The following is a 24534-nucleotide window of genomic DNA, read 5'->3' as shown; positions in this document are numbered from 1 at the left end:
TCTTTCAGGTAAATAAATATTTTAGGTATAAAATCTTTACGCCTTCTTTGCTTTAATCAACTTAAAATTGAAAAATCTTTCTAAAATGTACAAAAACTATCTTCTTTCCTCAATCAGAGAATACCGATCATAATCTACCATCTCTGGTAGATTAGATGAAGGTCAACATTAGACAGAAGGTCAACATATTCATACGACTATCATACGACCATTCATGCAACCAGGATCTAAGGCAGCTGTTTGTGCTATCTTCCCATGCTTGACAGCTATAACTTATTTTACCAACAGCCTCCTAGTTTGATTTTGATGCTTCCCTCCCATCTATCAAGGCTGGAGAAATCACATAACTAGCACCATCAGGATTAGACATAAGCAAGGTCAAAGACGTCTTTTTGGGCTAACGTGAAAATCTTTAATAGCTGCTATATTTCAAGAGTTCAGAGCCTTTGCCCCCTTACTTCTGGCTCTGAAGCTTAACCACTGAGGTTATCACTAGATAATTATAGTACTTCTCACCTATGCTACTGACCATCTGCTCTCCTACACCTATGTATTCCTCAATTCTGCCTATGCAAAGAGAACACCTGAAAGACTTGAAGATATCCTTGAGGCCTGGGGCTTGTAAATTTTTAAAAGGTTTCAAATCATCCTGTTGTATAGTTAGGTTGAGAGCCACTGTCCTAGCCATATTTGTAGTTCTAATACAAAATCTGTGTTGAAAATAAAGCAAATGGGAAAATCCTATTATGATTCAGAATGACATTTCATTGGTATCCCACAGCACTAACGACCTGAAATAATTTGTCTACAGTAATTGTCAGTCTTCTTTAATATTTTGATTATGAAAAATAGCAGCTACAAATGGTAACAGTCTGAATGAAATACTGTTTTATCATAAGAAAACTTGAAAAATATCAACTTGAACGAGCTTTTAAAACACTAGCATAATAAAAAAGTTTAGATACTCTCACTAGAATAATTTAATGGAAAGGGACTCCATGCCTAAAATCTAAAGGAAAGAAAAAAGTAAGCTAATCTACTTTGATTTGCTTTCATTTGTACAATCTCTTCAAAGTTCAATGAAGCAAGCTAAAAATGACAAAACCAGATATTTATTAACAATTTGGGAAGTAGCCTATAGAAAGGTTTTGTGTTCTTGTTTTGTAAATTTTGCACCACAGTAAGCATTTCTTTTAACAAAAGCATCTGATATCTAAATACTAATATTTACTACCTGAATGTGATCTCTGTAGGCAGAGATCTTTAAAACCTCATTATGCTTGCCACAGTGTTGTGGTTCAATAAATTCTATAGTAAGAAGGAAAATCAGTAATGTTTGATGAAAAGTCAATATGAAACCCTTGGAAAATCTGGCAATTAGTCAAATATCATCACTTCAAATAAAATCACTATTGTATAAATGTCAACTGTCCCAATATACCAAAGTTGTGTGTTTAGTCGCTCAGTCGTGTCTGACTCTTTGTGACCCCATGGACTGTAGCTCACCAGGCTCCTCTGTCCATGGGGATTCTCCAGACAAGAATACTGAAATGGGTTGCCATGCCCTCCTCCAGGGGCTCTTCCCAACCCAGGAATTGAACCCAGGTCTCCCGCATTGCAGGTCAATTCTTTATCTGAGCCACCAGGGAAATCCATACAATTAGCTGAAAGTATACATCCATTATACCTAAAACGGAATTTAATATATGGAAGAAACCATTATTTAAAAGGTGAGGGCTTCTCTGGTGCTCTAGGGGTTAAGAATCTGCCTGCTAATGCAGGGGACATGGTTCAATACCTGATGGGGAGGCCCACAGGCCACAGGGCAGCTAAGTTCTTGAGCCACAACTACTGAGCCCTCACACACGCCTAGATTCTGTGCTCTGCAACTAGAGAAAGCCCAACAAAGAGTAGTTCCTTGCTCTCTACAACTGGAGAAAGCCCCAGCACAGCCAAAAATAATCAATAAATAAATCTTAAATAAAATAAAAAGATGAAAAGTTGCACACAGGACATAATTATGATTTTGTAGGGGATACATCTTTTCCTAGTAAGTTAGCCCAAGCAACTACATAGCCATCCGTTATGCTTGATTTATATGCTGTAATAAGAGTGAGCAATTAATCATTTAATACTGATATTTTATTAGAAATTTTAAAAGGGAAAGAGAATATTTTAACAAAACCTTGTGTATAGTCTAATTTTTATTTATTCAGAGAACAGTTAAAAAAAAATATGCCATCCAAAAAGATAATTACTTTTTGTTTCATCTATTACTATAATAATGCTATTAATTTTATTTAGAAATTTGCTGTCCTCCAAAAGATGAAAGCACTTTACCAAGCACTCAGAATTGGCGACCAAATGTAGCTCTCAAGGGGTCCAATGTTTTTCTTTCTTTCTCATTTTTTTTTTAATGGGAATAAAATTGCTTTACAATGTTGTGGTAGTTTCCAGTGTTTTTCAATCTTCTGGAAATAAATTCCCCTGTGAGACCATCAGAAGGGTGCTTGCTCTCAGCAATTTCTACCCACAGTTGAGACCACACTGTACTAATTTGTCAGTCAGTCCACTATACATACACAGGTAAGATGGCCACACTGTGGACAGGACAGGTGACTTGCCAAAGGTCTTACTGTGCAATGGGGAGTAAGCAGAGCGATGGCCTGTGTCACCCCACTGTCTTCTCCATCACCCTTTAAGTCAACAGTCTTCAACAACTGTTTCTGACTGAACACTCCTGCCAGGTACTATATGATTTCATTTATAAGTTATATGTATGTTTCACTGTACTGATTATATGCATAAAAATCTAAATAATACATTATTAAATTACATACAATATATATTCTAAACATACAAAAATAGAAATTATACAAGAATGAGAGTGAAAAAGTTGGCTTAAAGCTCAACATTCAGAAAACTAAGATCACGGCATCCGGTCCCATCATTTCATGGCAAATAGATGGTTAAGCAGTGGAATCAGTGGCTGACTTTATTTTTTTCAGCTCCAAAATCACTGCAGATGGTGATTGCAGCCATGAAATTTTTTAAAAGACACTTGCTTCTTGGTAGGAAAGTTATGACCAACCTAGACAGCATATTGAAAAGCAGAGACATTACTTTACCAACAAAGGCCCATCTAGTCAAGGCTATGGTTTTTCCAGTGGTCATATATGGATGTGAGAGTTGGACTGTGAAGAAAGCTGAGCATAGAAGAATTGATGCTTTTGAGCTGTGGTATTGGAGAAGACTCTTGAGAGTCCCTTAGACTGCAAGGAGATCCAACCAGTCCATCCTAAAGGAGATCAGTCCTGGGTGTTCATTAGAAGGACTGATGTTGAAGCTGAAACTCCAATACTTTGGCCACCTGATACAAAGAGCTAACTCATTTGAAAAGACCCTCATGCTGGGAAAGATTGAGGGCAGGAGGAGAAGGGGACGACAGAGGATGAGATGGTTGGATGGTATCACCGACTCAATGGACATGAGTTTGGGTAGGCTCCAGGAGTTGGTAATAGACAGGGAGGCTGGCGTGCTGTGGTTCATGGGGTCGCAAAGAGTCAGACATGACTGAGTGACTGAACTGAACTGAACCAAAATAATTTAAATTTTATTTTGCACTTATTAATGCAAAATCCTTCTTGGTGTCACTGTAAAGTATTATATTAACTGAAAATACTTCAGTCAGTTTTTCAAATATTGATTGAATACAATGAGGCTAACTAGTTAATTCTGATATGCTGTTTCAAGGACAATTCATTTGAAAACAAATGTAATCTGTGTATCTTTGAGGCAAAAATGATGTTCAACATCAAATATTTTATTTTATTTATTTATTTTTTGAAGAACATCAAATATTTTAAAGAAATTAAAGTTATGGCGTTTTGGCTTAGATTTTAAAACCTTTCATAACCACTATAGCTGTTATACTATCTCTATAGCACATATGGTTTTAATCTCTAATCACGCACACATGAAACTTTTCTGAAATTAGAGTTTCTCAATCACAAAACTGGGTGAAAATAAATCTCATTCTCATAGAATATGAATTATTTCCAATCATGACTCCTTTTAAAAGAATATGTTGAATTTAAAACTCACTGACTAAAACAGCTATGACCCCAAATAAGAATCAAGTACTGGGGAGGGGCAAGATAGGGGTGTGGGCCAGATTTGGTATCCTGATAAGTGGAACCTAAAATATGACAAAAAGGAACTATCTGTGAAACAGACACACAGATATAGAGAACAGAACTGTGGTTGCCAGGTGGGCAGGGGAGGGAAGAATTGGGAGTTTGGGATTAGCAGATGCAAACTATCACATATAGGACGGATAAACAAGAAGGTCTTCCTGTATAGCAGAGGGAATTATATTCAATATCTTGAACCATAACAGAAAAGACTATGAAAAACAGTGAGTGTATACGTGTATAACTGAGTCGCTTTGCCGTACAGTAGAAATTAAACACAACATTATAAATCAACTGTACAATAAAATTTTTTAAAAAACTAAAACGAAAGGGGGAGTATGTGATTAAGAGACAAACTACTATGTATAAAACAAAGAAGTAAAAAGGATACAGTCATTATTTTGTAATAACTTTAAATGGAGTATAATCTATAAAAATACTGAACCACTGTTACATACCTGAAATTAACGTAATGTTGTAAGTCAACTATACCTCAATTAAACAAAGAATCAAGTAACCACTAATTCCCTTATTCATATAAAAGGTTTCTCCTGTGTTCAATCATATATTTTCTTTATATACTCGTCCTTTAAAGAATGTTTTTAAGCCCTACAAAATCCTATGAACACTGTAGGGATTATACTGTGATTTAATCCTTAACTAAAAACATCTTTAAATACCCAAATGCCTTTTGAAAGAAATGTCATCTCCACCCTTATTAAATAGCATTTATTTTTTTAAAAGCATACAATATACGGCTACTAAGGGTTTTTTTGTTTCTTTTTTTTAGACTTAGCTATCACTTATGGTTCACTTATATTCAGGTATGTAAATTAATATAATTAATGCTATGGATTTCACTTCATGAATATTCATAAGTGCAATGCTACTGTAGCTGTCATCTCTATTAATGACTGTATACTGAATTTTTTAGCATTTAGGCTGAAAGAAAATCTCAGCACTAAGAAGATCACCCACCGTGAACAAATGGGCCAAAGGAAAGAGGCACTCTTTTCCTTAAGGTTATGATTATGATCATGAAGGTGATATTTAACAAGATTAATTAAGTGTTTTTCAAAGCACAATAAGAGCTGAGAACCTTAAACGGTTTTTAACCTGCTCTCTAAGCTATGTGGATGATAGGAAATGAGGAAATGGTTCAAGATCTCATTTGCAGAAGAGACAGTTCTTTTACTTTGTCTTTAACCATAACTCATCCTATAAATGAGAATTAGATAATGCAAGATCATGTCAGTTAACAAGTCAAGCACCCTGCCCAAACCTAGCTACTTCACATAGTATGCCAACCCAATAAAAAGAAGTGCCTCTTCCAAATGGTACACTATTGATGAACAGAAAAAAAAAAAAAGGAAAGGCTAAAGTTTTTTATACTGAGCATGGGTTGGGGCGGGAGGGGAAGACTAGACTTTATACCAACTAAAATGCATGACTGTAATAGCAAAATGTGCTGTGCGAAATCACTTTAGTCCTTTCTCTTTGCGATCCTATGGACCTGCCAGGCTCCTCTGTCCATGGGATTCTCCAGGCAAGAATACCGGCATGGGTTGCCATGCCGTCCTCCAGGGGATCTCTCCAACCCAGGGATCAAACCCACATTTCTTATGTCTCTTGCATTGGCAGGAGGGTTCTTTCCCACTAGGGCAATGTGGGAAGCCCCCTAAAAGGTTAGGGGAAATAAAACAAAATTCTTTTGTCTGCAAATCACATCTACAAATTTAACACACCTGAATTTGAGCTCAGAAAACAAGACTATAATCCAAAGCTGTGACAGTCTATGAGATGGAAGAAAAAAAAATTATATATATACATACATATATACACACACATATATATATACATGGTGGTATAATCACTGAGTCGTATCTGACTCTTGCAATCCCATGGACTGTAACCTGCCAGACTCCTCTGTCCATGGGATTTCCCAGGCAAGAATACTAGAATGGATTGCCATTTCCTTCTCTCGGGGATCTTTCCCACTCAGGGATTGAACTGCTGTCTCCAACCCACGTCTCTTGCGTTGTAGGCAGATTTTTCACCTCTGAGCCAGCAGGGAAGACCATATTTGCATATATATTTCTCCCTAATGCTAAACAATATATAGTTCTTTCTGACTAAGAAGTGAGGTTAAATTGTGTTAAAAACTGTAATAAGTCTTTAATTCTAACACTTTAAATGAGGTAAATGGTTAATAAATAGACAAATCTAGTATAGAAAAACCAATCTCTTCTTTTCTGAGAAGAGACTTCAATTTATGGTAAAATTATCACAGATGACAGGTGTTATAAATTAAAAAAAAAAAAGGAATCAGTAACTGGATTATAATGCTTCTATTTACTCAGCAGCTATCCAAAGTTTTAAAGAAGGTCTATTAGAATGAAAAATGCACAGACAAACTCCTATGTCTAAGAAATGCTATACATGAAACAGAGGGAAAAATCATTCTAATAATGTTCTGACAGAACCCAAGCCATCTTATATTTCTAAAGTTTCTTGTGCAAGTGTGCTGCAGCTTAAATATAATTTCCCACAGAAACAAAACTTTTAAAAAAGTATGTATATTCCCAAGCAGGTCCATCATAGATAAAATTTACCCCATATAGTTGAAAAAGTAATTATGTGATATACAGTAAAGAAAAAATAAAGAAGTTGTCTACCCATTCTCATATTGGACTAGAATTGGTCTTTAATCTCTAAAGCGCTTCATGGTCCAAAAATGTCACATTCTCTTCTCTCTGCAACCCACCTTCTTTTATTTAACTCATTTTAATCAAATGAAAATATCCATTTTTCTCATTGCTTATCTCTATTCCTCCACCTCCTAAACACTTGCCACTGTCATATGTAAGCCTGGCCAATATGGACAGTATAAAGTGGCATCAAATTGCAGTTTTACTATGTATTCTTTTCTGTTTACTAATGATACAGAATTCCCCCCCCCCTTCTTTCTTCCCTCCCTCCTTCCTTCCCCCATTTGGATATCTTCTTTCTCTTCTGTGTAGCCTGTCTTCTCACCCTTTTGGTGATATGTTTTAATGAACAAAGGTTCTTAAATTTAATGAAGTTCAATTTTTTTTTATGACAAGTATTTTATGCCCTGTTTGTAAAAATCTGTTTATCTTTTGATTATGAATATAGTCTATGTTATCTTCTCTAAGCTTTTATCTTTCAAGTTTAGAACACCCCAGGTGGAATAGATTTTGGGGTATGGTGTGGGATGGGAATTTTTTTTGTATATGATATCCATCAATCAAAGTTGTTAAAAAAAATACAATACAGAATTTCAGCCAGCACAAAACTTTAAAAAGTGAAACATTTCAGGCAATAAAGGAGAAGACACAAGATATAATTCTTCCTCACTTGCCATTCTTCTAAGGAAAGTAGATGAGGGTGAATGAAGGAGTTGTGTCATATCTGTCTTTGAGTTCAACTTGGAGTTTGCTCAGATAGCCTTCTCATATTTAACATCTACCGCAACAACAATAGCAGTCAACATGTACTGCATACTTAGTAGGTGTAAGTGCACGACCTCATGTGATTCTCACAATAATCCTGTGAGATGGATACTACGCTCTCTACTTAATAAATGATGAAACTGACACAGGAAAGATGTTACCTAATCAGCGCCCAAGTTCTTAAACTCTGCCTCTCTCATAACTTTTATTTCTGAGCTCAGAGATCCTCCATCACGCACATGTGTTTTCATAACTTTCACAGGCTGAGATAACACAACATGCCATTCTTCCTGTTTTTTGTCTAGGTTTCAAGAAAATTCCTATAAGGAAATACTCTACATACAACATCTAAATAATTATGTACTTCTAGTTTGATAACATAGGAAAAGAGAATCAAAAGTGTCTTCTTGAAGTAACATGGACATAGTTATGGTTAGCACTACTGTGATTTCGTGGTCTAGAGAAGTCTTAAAAACAAGTCACTAAAATTACAGTCTATATGGCTACCTTAGAATGCTTCATAGTAATAAGTTTAAAATAATTTTACTAAGAAAAGCTTTTTCTAGATTGAAAACTGCAAGAAGTTTATTACTTTGTTTGCTGTAAGAACTTAGGCATGCTAAGTCACTTCAGTTGTTTCCGACTCTGTGCGACCCCACAGACGGCAGTCCACCAGGCTCCCCCATCCCTGGGATTCTCCAGGCAAGAACACTGGAGTGGGCTGCCATTTCCTTCTCCAATGCATGAAAGTGAAAAGTCAAAGTGAAGTCGCTCAGTCGTGTCCGACTCTTAGCGACCCCATGGACTACAGCCTAACAGGCTCCTCCGACCATGGGATTTTCCAAGCAACAGGTACTGGAGTGGGGTGCCATTGCCTTCTCCGGAACTTAGGCATCTTTTTATATATTCTACTTAGGTCCTAGCCTATATTCCTCATAAATCTTTTAATGTTACAAGGAAAAACAGAGATACATTAAAATTTTTGAAAAAGAAAAAAATCCATTGCTTCACATAATTTTTACAGGATGCAGGAACTTGAAGGATTCTTAGATCTGCAGGTACTCGTTTTACTAAAGGAGAAACCGAGGACCATAGAAACTTACACCAGATACCAAAGACAGTCAAGATCAGATTTTTACAATGGCTGTAACTAGGGATATTAATTTGAATCCCTCTTAAATAATATTCATATGTGTGTTTCCATGAAATTCTAAAATTATTTATGACTTCTTTAAGTTTTATTTTTTCCATGTGTTGTTTTTACAATGATTTATTTACAGGAAAAAAAACAGATTTTAAATCTTCATTTTTATTTCTTTATTCCAAACTCTCAGCAATGTGTGTGTGTGTTCAATCGTTCAGTCATGTCCAACTCTGTGCAAGCCCACAGACTGTAGCCTTCTAGTTCCTTTGTCCATGGAATTTTCCAGGCGAGAATACTGGAGTGGGGTACCATTTCTTCCTCCAGGGGATCTTTCCGACCCAAGGACCAAACCCACATCTCTTAACGTCTCCTGCATTGGCAGGTGGAGTCTTCACCTGTGCCACCTGGGAAGCCCAACCCCTCAGCAATAAGACTACCCTATCTAACTGATATGTGAAAGAAAAATAAACAATACAGGCTCTGAGTGTCCTCCTTTGGGACCAATATAAGTACACCCAGGATGTCTACCTGTTCTCTGGAGACTGCAGGTCCCCATGCCATTCTACCAGTTCGGGAAAAGGAAGAGAAGGCACACTACCACCACCGTGGATGCCAATCAGAAACACAGTGAGAGAGAATGGTGGTTTCTATCACTGCCCATTTTCTAAGTAACTGACAAGAGCTTGGAGCATCAGCACTGCCACTGAAGGCAGGCAAATCTTCTAATCTGTCTTCAAGAAAATTTCCAACAGTAGCAGAATTACAACACCTTCCTAAGGAATCAGAACTATGAGCAATGCAGACTTAGGGCGCCAAAGATTACAAAAGCCACCTTCATTGATGGCCTCCAGCAAAACAGCTAGGAGCGAGAAAGGCCAGTAAAATAAGAAGAGCACCAGAAATGTTGAAATAGGAGGAAATGAATTGGGTTTTTTAATTCATTACACTGTTTTTAATAAGCTGAATGAGATATTCCCCAGTTAACAATTATTAAGGACACCTCCCAAGGAAAGCTTTATTCATAGACATATAACACTAAAAAAAAAACTCCTTTTGAAATGAAATTTTTCAAACTTCAAGAAAAAATGCTTGTTTATAAAATGTGTACTATATAAAATTATATTCAGTAAGAGCTCTTTAAATATTTTAACACATCTCCAAATTTTAAATAATTTTATTAAATTTTACTATAAATCAATGAATTGGAATAAATCCACCTATTTTTTTTTAAAGTATCTGAGAACTTATAGCAAAAATAAACTTTGAAGGCAGCAAATAAGAGCTTTTTACTACTAAAGAGGCTAAATCTCAGTGGGTTACTGATATATTTTAATTTACAGGAAGCTTTACTACACCCCAACAAAGTATTAACATAAAATGTAGATATAAAAGCAATTAGTTTCCATTCTCAATTTACTTACCTGACTATAGCACTATTATAAAAACTTGTAACTAAAATTCTATTTTGTAAATTTCTTAGCAACCTTTAAATAAGATCTTATAATACCTATGAAGTTTCTGATTATTACACAGAGTAAAACTGAACATTCTAATTTGTTTCCGAGGCAGAATCATCATTCCATGGAGCTCAAACGGAAGAAAGTTTTGCTACTGAAACTTCCCACAGTGAATCACACTCAGATACCTTGATGTTTTGCTAGCACATCTAGCTACTCATCAATGTGGTAGCAGCAAAATAGACAGGGGCCTTTTCCATGGTATGCCAATGTAGCTTCTCTCTCTCTCTCTCCCCTCCCCCCCTCCTCTCTCGTCTCCTGTCTTCTTCCCCTCCAGCCCCCGTCTCCCCTCACCCTCCCCACGTCTCCTAGCCTCATAGTGTATCACAGTCTTCTAAAGAATCATGAGGGAACAGGTCTCATGTCTGTTAGACAAGGACTAGCCCTCCTATAACCTTCATCCCCAGCCCCAAAACTATGTGACCACCACTGCAACTGAGGCTTCTTCCAAATGCGTCAGAAATAGGGTTTCAGTTTAAAACAAGATTTTTTAAAAATCTGCTCAATTCCACTCTTCAAGGTAATATCATGGAGTTTATTTTCCTAACAAGAGAGTATTTTTGAAACCAGAAATAAGGCTGCAATAACTTTATAGGACTCAGAACTTACTGTTTTTATCACTCTTAACATAAACAAAAAACTAATATTATCAAAAATGTAATAATAATCAAGGTTTTCTTTCTGGTTCATTATTTACATAGTTTTCCTGTGTTATTGTTGTAATCTAAAAGACACTATAGTGAAAGATTCTCAGTCAAAGATTCATTTCAGTAGAGGAACGTCTTGTATTTTAAAGTCTTCCCTGGTGGCTCAGACAGTAAAGCGTCTGTCTACAATGCGGGAGACCCGGGTTCGTTCCCTGGGTTGGGAAGATCCCCTGGAGAAGGCAATGTCAATCCACTCCAGTACTATTGCCTGGAAAATCGCATGGACAGAGGAGCCTGGTAGGCTACAGTCCATGGGGTCGCAAAGAGTCGGACACACAAAGAGTGTTATTGTTGTAATCTATAAGACACTATTGTGAAAGATTCTCAAAGACTGATTTCAGTAGAGGAATGTCTTGTATTTTAAAAACCCTATAAATACCAGTTTGATAATACAAAGTGAACTTCACACTAATCTTTAAATGTCACTAGGCAAATGAAAGTGAAAGACTGCTACTCTGGGGGAGGGAAGCCAAGCCCATCTATGTCTACAGTCTTATTTTCCTTATCTTAAAAAGCTAAAAGAAGGAAAACAAACAAACAAACAAAAAACACAAACATAAATCTACCTGCCCCATAAGAATACTCTATAAGGGTGGGGGTAACAGTTTTATAAAGGTAATCTTTGTGCTAAGTAAAGTCTTTCTGTAAATCATGTTTTCATTTCCATAGGTTCAGAAGGTTCAGGCTGTCATGTCCATACTACTTTAGCATTTTTGAAGATGATTCTGTTTGAGATGCCTCCTACCTGTCTCTGAAGTTCTGCCAGGTTGTAAGGTAAGGCTCCTTCAGCCAGCGGGGCTATTCTCTCAATATCTGCCAAAGTCAAGCGCCTTCAGGCAAAAATATGGGAAAGAAAGAACTGTTAGACACCGACAGACACCTCATACTAAGATCACCTTTCTTCAGAAAGAAAAGGGTAAAAAAGAACTATAGTTTAAAAGTAGTATTTCTCTAGTCACACAGATAATTTTAGTAAGAGGGAAAAAAAAAACCTTCAGACCTTGCTTGCCACACAAAAAGCAAAAGACTGTAAAGAAATAATATAGAGTACACAAATTTAATAACTCTAAAGATAGATTTAAAAAACTAAAGAAATAATTCTTCTCAGAAACAAAGTATAAACACTGACTGTTCAGTTCATACACATTTAATATATTTCTTTAGCATACATCTTTAATGCTTAAGTGCAAAGTATCTTGAGAAGGATAAACACAAAAGTGATAGATACTGGTTGCCTTTAAGGGTAGAAGGGAGAAGGGGTGGGAGATGTTTTTACAGCAGGCTCTTTAAAACTCTTGAGTTTTGAACTGAGTGAATGAACTACTGTTTTAAAATAAGTGTATTCCATGATCCAGGTAGTAGGTCACTTCAGATCCAGTTTTGAGAAGCACGCTTTGCAAGCTTTTATTATCATGAAGGATGTTCAATACCTTTACTACAAATGTAAATTCTAGATGGATGAGGTATGGGCCTGATATTTCATGTCAATCATCAAAGACTGGCTGGTTTATCCAGTATTAACTCCAGCTTGACAGTTTATTATGTAACATGAAGGCAATAAATTATCTATGGTACACTCAACTTCTACTAGTCTTCAGTTCTAGGGTTAAAACCTATTTTTCAGATATGCCTACACTTACATAACTGCTAAAGCTGACTAAGAAAATCTGATCACTTAGTAGATCCTGAGTCCCCTATCCCGAGGTCCTACTGGATGCCCACGGACAAAGCTTTTTCATCTGGATTTGTGTAAGACTTTACAAATTAAATACTGGGTTTTTTCAATCTATAAAAGAGATATAAAACATGTAAGCTTAATTATGCTGATAACCATGACAATAATGTCACAGGCATATTTCAAGAAAATGATACCCTCCAACACAAAATGGTATATACTGTTTAGGAAAATGCCCACTCACAATGAGTCAAAAAAAGGTTATAAGATTCCTGAACATGTACTTCAATTTATTTTACAAATTTAGGCAAATATCCACAAATTTCTAAAAATTTCTAACCACCTCTACGGAGTCCAGATTAAATCAATTTTTCTGTCCCTCACTTACTTCTCATTTCCCTCTGCCCCCTCCTCTATCATTCTTCCTTCCCCCTTTCCCTCTCACACTCTTCAACAGCCTTTACTCCCTTCGTTACCTCTCTCTCTCCATTTCTTCCCTTCCTTTCTCTTTCCTCCCCTTCTTGCTTTCCCTTTCCCTTCGCCCATTTCCCCCCACCTTTAGTCTGTCTTCGCCTGTCTCGTCCTCCTCCTGTTTCTCATATCTGCCTATGTCTTGTTCTTGAAACTTATATACTGAGCAAACTATTGTTTAAATGAACTAAAAGAACACCACTGCTTCACATTAAAGTAACTGTCCTAAAAAGTATCATGAGGAATTACTGGAATAGTTACCCTGTAGCATTATATAAGTCTGAAAGCTGGTACAGGATGTCAATTTCTAGTGGGGTGACTTGTCCATAGCGTATGGCACTCTGGGCAAATTCCTCTGGAAGAAAAAGAAAATGCTTTAAAATCTTCAAAGACTCTTAACATATAACAAACTTCTACCTTAACTATTATCTGAAAGCTAAAAGCATTTTAGTATTATTTTAAAAATCTAAAACTGAATTTCAATATCTAAGTTCAGCTACATAGAAATAACTACAAAAATATGAAAACTGGCAAAAGATAAAATGTTAAGATGATGAAACAGTAAAAGCAGGTAAAGTAATTTCAGAGGTAAAACAATCGCTTTAGGTTCCTCTAACCTCATCTTGTTTATTTGCTTTGGTCTCCAGAGCTACAAGATGAAAGAACTGGCTCTTCTCCAGTCACTTAAAACATCCCACTACAATTCAGCAAAAGGAGTAGCCCTGCCCATCTTTCTGTGGCCACTCCTTCCTCATACAAAGAAGCCGTTGCCACTGACCTGTTTGACAGACTGGGCCACGGTTCTTTTTAAAACTGTCAAAGCCACTTTTCCACTCCTGACCTTGGCATCCCATTAAATCCAACTGGATTTTTGGAGACCATGATGGTCCAAGTGAAATATACACACTTTCTAGATGTGGCTTCACAGTAGTAAACCTAGATCAACCTCTCACCCTAGATAAAGAAAAGTGAAAATGCTGAGATTTGCGTCAATATGTATTTTAAAAATCTTACCCTTTGTGACTTCAACATCTTTCCTTGTGCCAGCTAGAGTGCTATATATCTTACGAACAAGCTCCATGTTATTCAGTAAGGAGTTAAATGCATTGAAGTATGAGAAGCTAACCTGGTGTGAGATACTTCCTCCGGCTGCCTAGGAAATGACAACACAGAAAGTTAAACAAACAAAAACAAAAGCACATTTATGGACACTGAACTTTCTCAAAGAAGAACCAAAGGAGTCTTCATTACTAAAATGATAAACAACCAGTCCATAAACACAAGGACGGTATCATGCTGAAATGCTCAGTGCATTTCAAGCCCTCAGGAAAGTCTATGTAATTTAGGAGTTAAGGAAGAAAGCAACATCTGGAAGTTGGACTTCATGGTTCATCTACCTATAAGGTCAAAAACAACAAATATAATTATCACAGATCAAAACCAATGATTATTTAAACAGGATTTTCAAGACCTTCAACTATGAAACTCCTGCTATTTCTGGATAATCCAAACCTCAACAGACAATAATAAGAAACATTTTTTAAACTTGTTTTTTTTTTTTCCACACCCATATACAAAAAACAGTGTTAACTTTAAATTTTAAGACTATTTCATTTTATCAACTTTACTAATCTTTTCTTTTTTAAGCTTCTTGTTATAATTAACATATAGAATGGTCTGTGCTGAGCTCTAAATCTCTGTGACAAAATGTAAAACTACCAAAAAACTCCAAAAAGATGTAGAGAAAATCTAGGGAGGATTTTACTTGCTATAAATATGTCTTTAGTGGAATAGCACTAAAGAGGCTCTCTCATGCCTGGGGAAGAAGGGGGACAATACAGCCTACCCTACTCTGCAGGGTAGGGGTAACTTCTCCCTCTATCCAACAGTTGGACAAAAACTCAAAAGAGAATATTTTTCGTAGCTTGCAAACATTTAATTTCTAAGCCAAGAGTCAGAGGAATCCAGATGATTAAAAACATTCTCTATTAAAAACTCAAATACTCATGGAAATGACAGTGTGACAACCTTAATCATAAAGATCTATATTAAGGACAGTATAGGTAATGATGGGCATATGTTCCCACCCCCATCCCTCACACACAAGCCTTAGCCCAAATATATGTGATACTTGTATTAGCCTGAATTTGGATACCAGTGACCCAAAAAGCCAGATTCAAATTATTTAACACATGCCTCCAGAAACTGAGATGGCATTTGGTAAACAGGCTATAAAGGTCTATCTAACCCAACTGGAAAAGATTAAACAGGTTCCCTCACCCCAAGGGACTGAGCCCTACTCTCTAGGATTTTCTTTTCTTCTCTCCTCCCTCTCTCCCTTACTTTCTTTTCTTCCTTCTTTCATTTTTTTGGCTAGGGTATGAGGTGAGGGTAGGGGAGTGGGAGATGGGTGTCAAGGAGGTGAAATGTATAGGAGAAAGTGACATGCTCCATGTTCAAACTCACTGAAGAAAAAGAACAGAAGTTGATCTTTCTACCCTGGTCTAAATCAGGGATAATGATCTTCAGCTGAGACAACAAAAGCGCTCATTGGCTTCCCTCCATTTAAAACAAGCAGCAATCCAAAACTTACACATAAGTACAATACAGGAACAAGAAAACCGGTAAGCGAGGACAGTTTCACCATTCTTTGTGAGGAAGTGGATGACATCAGTTTGCTATTGGCCCAGATGCTTATTTTACAGAGTTTAGCAGTTTAAAGAACAAAAAACTGTCTGGTCCATGCAGACTGAGTGCACAGGTGAAGGGGCAGAGAGAGGAGTGAGCCACAGAGGCTGACGCCCACATATTTCCTCCGTACCTTCTGCCACAGCCATGGTTATTAAAACAGTGTGGAGGCCAGTGATGATCCCTCTAGCAAACAGCACCCTGCAGGCAACAAAGGAAGGAGCCATCCTTATAGCAAGGCTTTGGGAGCCTGGTGGGATGGAAAGAGGCCAAAGGTGAAGGCAGTAGTGTCTGTGAGAAGTACTGCCCTCGGGAAAAGTAAGCGCACACCCTTGTCTACATACTCCCGTTTTCTTTAGGTGGGCTCTGTAAATGGAAATAAACTATTTGGAAATATATGAGAGCAAGACTGTGGTGCTGATCTGGGGGAAAACTATTCACTGTCACCCCGCCCCCCCACACATCTCCCTTACACACATCTGATTACCTCCTACCAACTAAGAGTCAAGTTACAACAGACGAGAGGGAGACATGCCGAGGGATGCAGTCCAGGACAATGGTTTCAAAGGTCTGAGGAAATAGAAAGTTGAAGTCATTGCTTTTTACTTACTGAGACTAAGTTCTCCTCCACGAAGGGAGTAAGCATGTGAGACCGGATGGTAACCATAATGTCACTGAAATCCAGACCAGAAATCAGGCCACTTTTGCTTTTGTCTTTGAGAGCAAAGGCTTGCCTTGCATGTTCCAATTGTAGTTCCTGGAGGGAGAAGTCAGAAACAGGGCCTCAGGCTGATGGAAGCATACCCCAAATGTGTGTTTTAGAAAAGCAGGGACATCCTTCCTCTACATGCATTTACTTTAAAAATGAATAATACACATCTTTGAATGTACAGCAAAACTCTTCATGTCTTTTCAAAAAGCACATTTTCCTGAAAATATACTTACTACATGTTATTCCTCAGGAAGAAAAGTGAGTCACAGAATGTCAATAAAAAGGGGGGGGGGAGGGGAAAACCTTTGTTTACTTGAAAAGTTTTCATTACTGAAAATAGAGTATCTTTTCAGTGCTTTAAGTTTTTGCTTTTAAAATATATAGTAACTCTCCTGCTTGAAGAAGTTCTTGTCATCCCAGAGCACTTTCTAGATTACAGGTGGCTCTCCCTATCGGAGGGTTTCATGTCCTTAGATTCAACCAACCACAGCTCAAATTCTAATATGAAAGTTATGAATAACAAACTACATAAGCACTGTTCATCTATCACTCTATGTGGCTTTGAGTGATACCCACAAACTGTAGAACAATCCAGAAGATCGTGGAACTTTTCAACTATTGGGCAGCCAAACTTTGTAGTAGGTGATATCAATTAAAATTTTGAAAAAAATAAAAAAAGTGGGCTTCCCTGGTGGTCCAGTGGTTAACAATCCACCTGCCAAAATCAGGGTATACAGGTTTGATACCTGATCCAGGAAGATCCCACATGCTGTGGGGCAACTAAGCCCGTGCGCCATAACTGCTGAGCCCACGCCCCCTAGATACCATGCTCTCCAACACGAGAAGCCCCCGCTCGTTGCAACTACAGAAAGCCCCTGCACAGCCAAAAATTAATTAAGTAATTAAATTTTTTAAATGCAAATAATACCCTAAGGACTATTTAAAAGTCAAAATTAGAGCATTTCTTTCCTAGGACATATGACACAATCCAAATAAATTTGTTATCACAACATCATAATAGTGCTATTAGATGCCATTTTCACACTATTTGCATCTCTGGAAATAATGAAAGTGAGTTGTTCAGCTGTGTCCAACTCTGTGACCCCATGGACTGTAGTGCTCCAGGTCCTGTGTCCATGGAATTCTCCAGGCAAGAATACTAGAGTGGGTTGCCAGTTCCTTTTCCTGGGTATCTTCCCTATGGATTTCAGTCTGAGCCAGCAGGGAATCCCTTGGAAACAACATTCCCATCTAAATATATAAATATTATTCACAGAAGATATATTAAACATTGCAATTAGCATTATCATTTATTTATAAAAGCCTACAAATCAATGTTGCTTTACCCTTTTCTGACATTTAAAATAGCTTTTGATAGAAGTTTCGCCCTTTTACTAATTATATTTTTCTGTATCTCAACAGTGGTTGAAAGACATTAAAATTGGTTTGACTTGTAATTCATTAAACTATACATTTGTTTTATATGTGTATAAAACATACATATAAATATGTCCATAGTTGTATGATATTTAACAATAAAACAAGTTTTTAAGTATTTTCTTAGCAGGTTGATAAGCTAGAAACAAGTTTATCAAATCTACTAACTCTTTCAATAATCTTAACTTTTAAAAAATTTAATAATATCATCACACTTATTTGGATTTTCTTGAAAAGACCAACAGAAGCAGAGAAACTAAAAATCAACTGGTAAAAATATATGAAAGATAGAGTACAAAATAAACAACCAGCATGGTTTAACAAAGACTTCCAGGTGGCGCTAGTGGTAAAAAAAACCCACCAGCCAAACCTGAAGACTCAAGAGATGCGGGTTCGACCCCTGGGTCAGGATGATCCCCTGAAGCAGGAAATGGCAACCCACTACAGTATTCTTGCCTGGAAAATTCCATGGACAGAGGAGCCAGGTGGGTTATAGTCCATGGAGCCGCAGTCGGGCACAACTGAGCGACTAAGCACACACATGATTTGACAAAGTAGTTTTCTTTTCCACCCCTCTACTTTTTAAATTCCAACTTATTAAAGTATAATTGACAAATAAAAGTGTAGTATATTTAAAATGCGTACAATGTTATGATTTGATATATGTATACACTGTGCAAGGACTCCCACCATTGAGTTAACTAACACACCCATCACTTTACATACTTTTTTTTTTGACGAGAACACTTAAGTTCTACTCTTGGAAAATTTCAATTATACAATACAGTATTTTCATCACCATGTTATACATTAGATCTTCAGATTTTATTCATCTTAAAATTTATGCCCTTTTTCCAGCCTCTTCCTATTTCTCCTACCCCCTCCAATCATAATCATTATTCTACTCTGTTTCTACATGTACAATGTTTTATTTTTTAAGTGATACCAGGAAGTATTTCGGAGAAGGCAACGGCACCCTACTCCAGTACTCTTGCCTGGAAAACCCCATAGACGGAGGAGCCTGGTAGGCTGCAGTCCATGGGGTCGCTAGGAGTCGGACACGACTGAGCGACTTCACTTTCACTTTTCACTTTCATGCATTGGAGAAGGAAATGGCAACCCACTCCAGTGTTCTTGCCTGGAGAATCCCAGGGACGGGGGAGTCTAGTGGGCTGCCGTCTCTGGGGTCGCACAGAGTGGGACACGACTGAAGCGACTTAGCAGCAGCAGCAGGAAGTATTTGTCTTTCTGTGTCTGGCTTATGTCACTTAGTAGAATTCCCTCCAAGTTCACCCATGCAGTTGCAAATGACAGGATCTCCTTTTCTGTTGTTGTCAAATAGTATTCCATTGCATAAATGTGGAATGAGATGTGTGTGTGTGTGTGTGTGTGTGTGTGTGTACACACACATGACACATTTTCTTTAACCATTCTTTTGTCAATGGACACTTGTTTCTATACCTTGGCTACTATGATAATGCTGCAATAAACAAGAATACAGATAGTCTCTTTGAGATGATGATTTTGTTTCCTTTGGATACATACTCAGAAGTAGGATTGCTGGATTACAGTAGCTCTTTTAACTCCTTGAGAAATTCCCGTATTGTTTTCCATGGTGTGTACACAGGTTCCCTTTCCTCCACATCCTTGACGATACTTGTCGTGTCTGGTCTTTTTACTAACAGACTACGCAGTAAGTGTGAGGTGATATTTCATTGTGGTTTTGATTCACATTTCCCTGATTAGCAATGCTGAGCAAGTTTTCATCTATCTGTTGGCGATCTGTATGTCTTCTTTGGAAAAATGTTTATTCTGGTCCCTTGTCCATTTTGTAATTGCATTTGAGGGTGTTTGCTTTGTTCTGCTACTAAGCTGAATGAGTTCCTTGTATTTTTTGGATATAAATCCTTTATCAGATATATAGTTTGAAAATATTTTCTCTCATTCCATAGCTTAACTTTTCATTTTGTTGGTTTTCTTTGCTGTGCAGCTTTTCAGTTTGATGTAGTCCTACATGTTTATTTTTCCTTTTGTTGCCTTTGCTTATGGTGTCAAATTCAAAAAAAATCATTGCCAAGATGGATGTCAAGGAGTTTACTCTCCATGTTTCCTTCCAGGGGTTTAAGTTTCAGGTCTTACATTCAAGTTTTTAATCCATTTTGAGTTAGCTTTTGTGTATGGTTTAAGATGGAGTCCCGTTTCCCCAACACCATTTATTAAAGAGATTGATGTTGAAGTTGAAACTCCAATACTTTGGCCACCTGATGTGAAGAGCTGATTCATTTGAAAAGACCCTGATGCTGGGAAAGATTGAGGGCAGGAGGAGAAGGGGACGACAGAGGATGAGATGGTTGGATGGCATCACCGACTCGATGAACGTGGGTTTGGGTGGACTCCGGGAGTTGGTGATGAACAGGGAGGCCTGGTGTGCTGCAGTTCATGGGGTCGCAAAGAGTCAGACATGACTGAGTGACTGAACTGAACTGAACCCTTTCTCCATATATGCATGGCTTTATTTCTGGGCTCTTTATTCTGCTCCATTGATCTATGGGTCTGTTTTATGATAATATCATACTGTTTTGAATGCTATACTTTCACAACATAGTTTGAATTCAGGAAGTGTCATCCCTGCAGTTTTGTTCTTTCTCAAGATAGATTTGGCAATTTGGGTTTTGTTTTTTTGTGTGTGTGGTTCCATACAAATTTGAGGATTGTTTTATTCCATTTCTGTGAAAAACGCTGCTGGAATTTTGACAGGGATTGCACTGAATCCATAAATCATTTTGAGTATTATGGATATTTTAACAATATTAATTTCTCAATCCATGAACACAAAATCTTTTCATTTATGTCTTCAATTTCTTTCATCAACATCTTACAGTTTCCAGATCTTTCACTTAGTTAAATTTACTCTGGTTTCCTTCTTTTTCATATTATTATGAAACAATCTTCTTAATTTACCTTTTCAATAGTTTGTTGCTGGTATACAGAAATGCTACTCAGTTTTGTACACTAATTTTATATCTGAAAATTTTCCTGAAATTATTTTTAGTTCTAACAGTATATTCAGTTCAGTTTAGTCGCTCAGTCGTGTCCGACTCTTTGCGACCCCACGAATCGCAGCACCGTATTTTGTGTAAGCATAAAATCTTTAGGGTAGTCTACATATATTATGTCCTCTGCAAGCAAGGACAACTTTAATTTTTTCTTTCCAACTTGGATGCCTTTTATTTCTTTTCCTTGTCTAATTGCTCTGGTTAGGACTTCCATTCCCTTGTTTTTAATTTAAATTTTTTTAAAATTTATTCTTGGCTACCCTGGGTCTTCACTGCCATGCACGGGCTTTCTCTAGTTGCAGGGAGTGGGGCTACCCTCTAGTTGTGTCTCTGGGCTTCTCATTGTGGTGCCTTCTCTTGCCATGGAGCACAGCTCTAGAGCATGTCGGTTTCAGTAGTTGTGGGCTTAGTTGCCTGGTGGCATGTGGAATCTTCCTGAACCAAGAATCAAACCCATGTCCCCTGCATTGGTAGGCAGATTCTTTACCACTGGATCACCAGCGAAGTCCTTCCATTACCTTTTGAATAGCAGTGATAATAGTGGACATCCTTGACTTGTTCCTGATCTTAGAGGAAAAGCTTTCAGCTTTTAACTATTGAGTGTGACGTTAGCTGCAGACCTGTCATCTACAGCCTTTACTATGTCAGTATATTCCATCTACATCTGAGTTTTTATCATGAAAGGATCTTGAATTTTGTCAAATGCTTTTTCTGCATCCATACTGAAATGATCATGATTTTTAATCCTTCATTTTGTTAATATGGTCTATCATATTTAATGATTAGCATATGTTGAACCATCCTTACATCTCAGGAGTAAGTTCCACTTGATTATGATCCTTTTGGTCTACTACTGAATTCAGTTTGCTAATATTTTGTTGAGAATATGTCCATCTATCTTTATCAGGGATACTGACCTGTTCTTTTCTTTTCTTATAGTGCCTTTGTCTGGCTTTGGTATCAGGGTAATACTGATCTTGTACAATGAATTTGGAAGAAGTGCACTCTCCTCTGTTTTTTGGAAGAGTTTGAGAAGGATTGGTATTAATTCTTCTTAAAATGTTTGGCAGTATTCATCTGTGAAGCCAAAATCACTGCAGATTGTGACTGCAGCCATGGAATTAAGACAATTGCTCCTTGGAAGAAAAGCTATGACAAACCTAGACAGTATATTAAAAAGCAGAGACAACACTTTGCCAACAAAGGTACATCTAGTCAAAGCTATGGTTCTTCCAGTAGGCATGTACCAATATGAGAGTTGGGCCATAAGGAAGGCTAAGCGCCAAAGAATGAATTATTTTCTCTAGTGGTGTTAGAGGAGACTCTTGAGGGTCCTTTGGACAGCAAGGTGATCAAACCAGTCAACCCTAAAGGAAATCAACCCTTAACATTCACTGGAAGGACTGATGCTAAAGCTGAAGCTCCAATATTTTGGCCACCTGATGTGAAGGGCCAACTCACTTAAAGACCATGATTCTGGGAAAGATTGAGGGCAGGGGGAGAAGGTAGCAACAGAGGATGAGATGGTTGGATGGCATTATCAACTCAATAGACATGAATCTGAGCAAACTCTGGGAGATGGTGAAGGACAGAGAAGCCTGGTGTGTTGCAGTCCATGGGGTCACAAAGAGCCGAACACAACTGAGCAACTGAACAACAGTGAAGCCATCTGGTCCTGGACTTTTCTCTATTGAGAGGTTTTTATTTACTAATTCAATCTCCTTGTTAGTAACTGGTCTGTTTAGATTTTCCATTTCTTCATGAAATGGAGGTAGGTTGTATGTTTCTAGGAATTTATCCATTTCTTCTAGGTTATCTCATTTGTTGGTGTATAACTGTTTAGAGTAGTTCCTTATGATCTTTATCAGCTGTAATCAGTCTCCTCTTTCTGATTTTATTTGAGTCTTCTTTTTTTCTTAGTGTAGCTAAATGTTTGTCAATTTTACTTTTTTAAAAAACTAATTCTTGGTTTCATTGATCTTTCCTATTGTCTTTATAGTCTCTATTTCATTTATTTCTGCTTTGATCTTTGTTAATTCCTTCTGACTTAGAGCTTATTCTCTTTCTAGTTCCTTGAAGTACAAAGGTAGACTGAGTTTTGTTTTGTTTTTTTTTTTTTGTAATGTAGGTGTTTATCACTATTATCTTCCCTCTTAGAACTGCTTTTACTAAGCACCAAAGAATGAATGCTTTGGTATGCTGTGCTTCCATTTTCATTTGTCTCAAGATATTTTTTTACTTTCCTTTTGATTCCATCTATGAACCATTATTTAGGAGCATGTTGTTCAATCTCCAATTTGTAAATATTTTTCCTCTTCTACTTTAGTCTTTCTCCCTAACCCACTTTATATTTTTATCACCTCGGTTCCAACCACATCATCCTTCAAATGAAGCAGGCATTTTAAACCTCTATTTCAGCCTTAAATTATGGTTGAAAGCATTCCCCAAGGGAAGTATATTCCTGAGCAGCATCAGGAGCAGACACACATCTACTCCATCTTATATAGGCTTTCTCTTCCTCACTCCTGCTTATTTTCCTCCCGATTTATGCCTTTGTTATATCTTTGTCTTCTCCATGCATGCATTTTAACCTCTCAGAAATATCCAGTGGCAACTATGGGCATGATTAAGCCTTATTAATGACAGTACTGAAGAAAATGTGCACCTTTATGTTAAAGACAAAGCAGAATCCTCATTGCAAGACTAATGTCAGAAGAATAGATTTTCTATTTTCTATCAGGTCAACAGTTGAAGGACTCTTTTGTATCTTTTAAAGATATATGTATTTGAAGTATCACATATGCAGCTATAGATTAAATGGAATTGGCTTCCAAATTCTCAAGTAGGGAACAGAGTGGAAAGTATAGGTAAAAAAATAAATAAATAACTGGTCAATATATAATTGTTGAAGCTGGTTGATGGGTACATGGGTTTTTTTTTTTTAATATAGACATCTTTCAAAATAAAAAGTTAAAAAAATTAAAATTAAGGCCTTCAAAAAGAAGCAACTAAAGGAAAAAAGTTCTGCACATAAGCTCTCCATTTATGTAGAATAATCAAAACATCTGGGTAGAATAGATAATGTGATCACCCTAATGAAAAAAAGAACTACTCCAGATTTATAAAAGATAAAATAAAGATATTCTAAAGAGATAAAAATATTCTAATAAATAAAAGAAAATAAATCTGCTTCTAGATTGAAAGGGCAGGAAAAGAAACTGAGGGAAAGGGTAAATAAAGGAAGTTATACTAAAGCTAAAGATCTTGTGTTCTTAGAAATGCATCTCATCTCATCTATCTATGAGATAAAAATAGCAGAGCTTCAGAAATACTGTGGCTTTGAATGAGACTGAATTCATACATTTAGCTCTTTTAAAACTCTATTCCTCACCAAAAATCACAGTAAAGAATGAAAAACAAAACAGAAGCTCAAAGACAAAGAACAAAAAAAGAAGACAGCA

General features: G+C 37.0%; 1 protein-coding gene across 5 annotated transcripts in view; it reads right to left on the bottom strand.

Moving 5' to 3' along the window:
- Positions 1 to 24534, bottom strand: part of SLC25A12 (solute carrier family 25 member 12) — a 166172-nt gene that overhangs the window by 26057 nt on the left and 115581 nt on the right. For all 5 annotated transcript variants that reach the window (XM_044933796.2, XM_006070251.4, XM_025274905.3 and 2 more), the window contains 4 exons: positions 16479 to 16625; positions 14195 to 14333; positions 13442 to 13535; positions 11780 to 11864 (listed from right to left, as the gene is read on the bottom strand). In XM_044933796.2, coding sequence (XP_044789731.1) covers positions 11780 to 11864; positions 13442 to 13535; positions 14195 to 14333; positions 16479 to 16625 — 465 coding nt within the window. The remainder of the gene's footprint in view (positions 1 to 11779; positions 11865 to 13441; positions 13536 to 14194; positions 14334 to 16478; positions 16626 to 24534) is intronic.

Source organism: Bubalus bubalis, chromosome 2, assembly GCF_019923935.1.
Source record: "Bubalus bubalis isolate 160015118507 breed Murrah chromosome 2, NDDB_SH_1, whole genome shotgun sequence".
Classification (NCBI taxonomy): domain Eukaryota; kingdom Metazoa; phylum Chordata; class Mammalia; order Artiodactyla; family Bovidae; genus Bubalus; species Bubalus bubalis.
The sequence above is the reverse complement of the archived record's forward strand: the minus strand, read 5'-3'. Positions and strand labels throughout refer to the sequence as shown.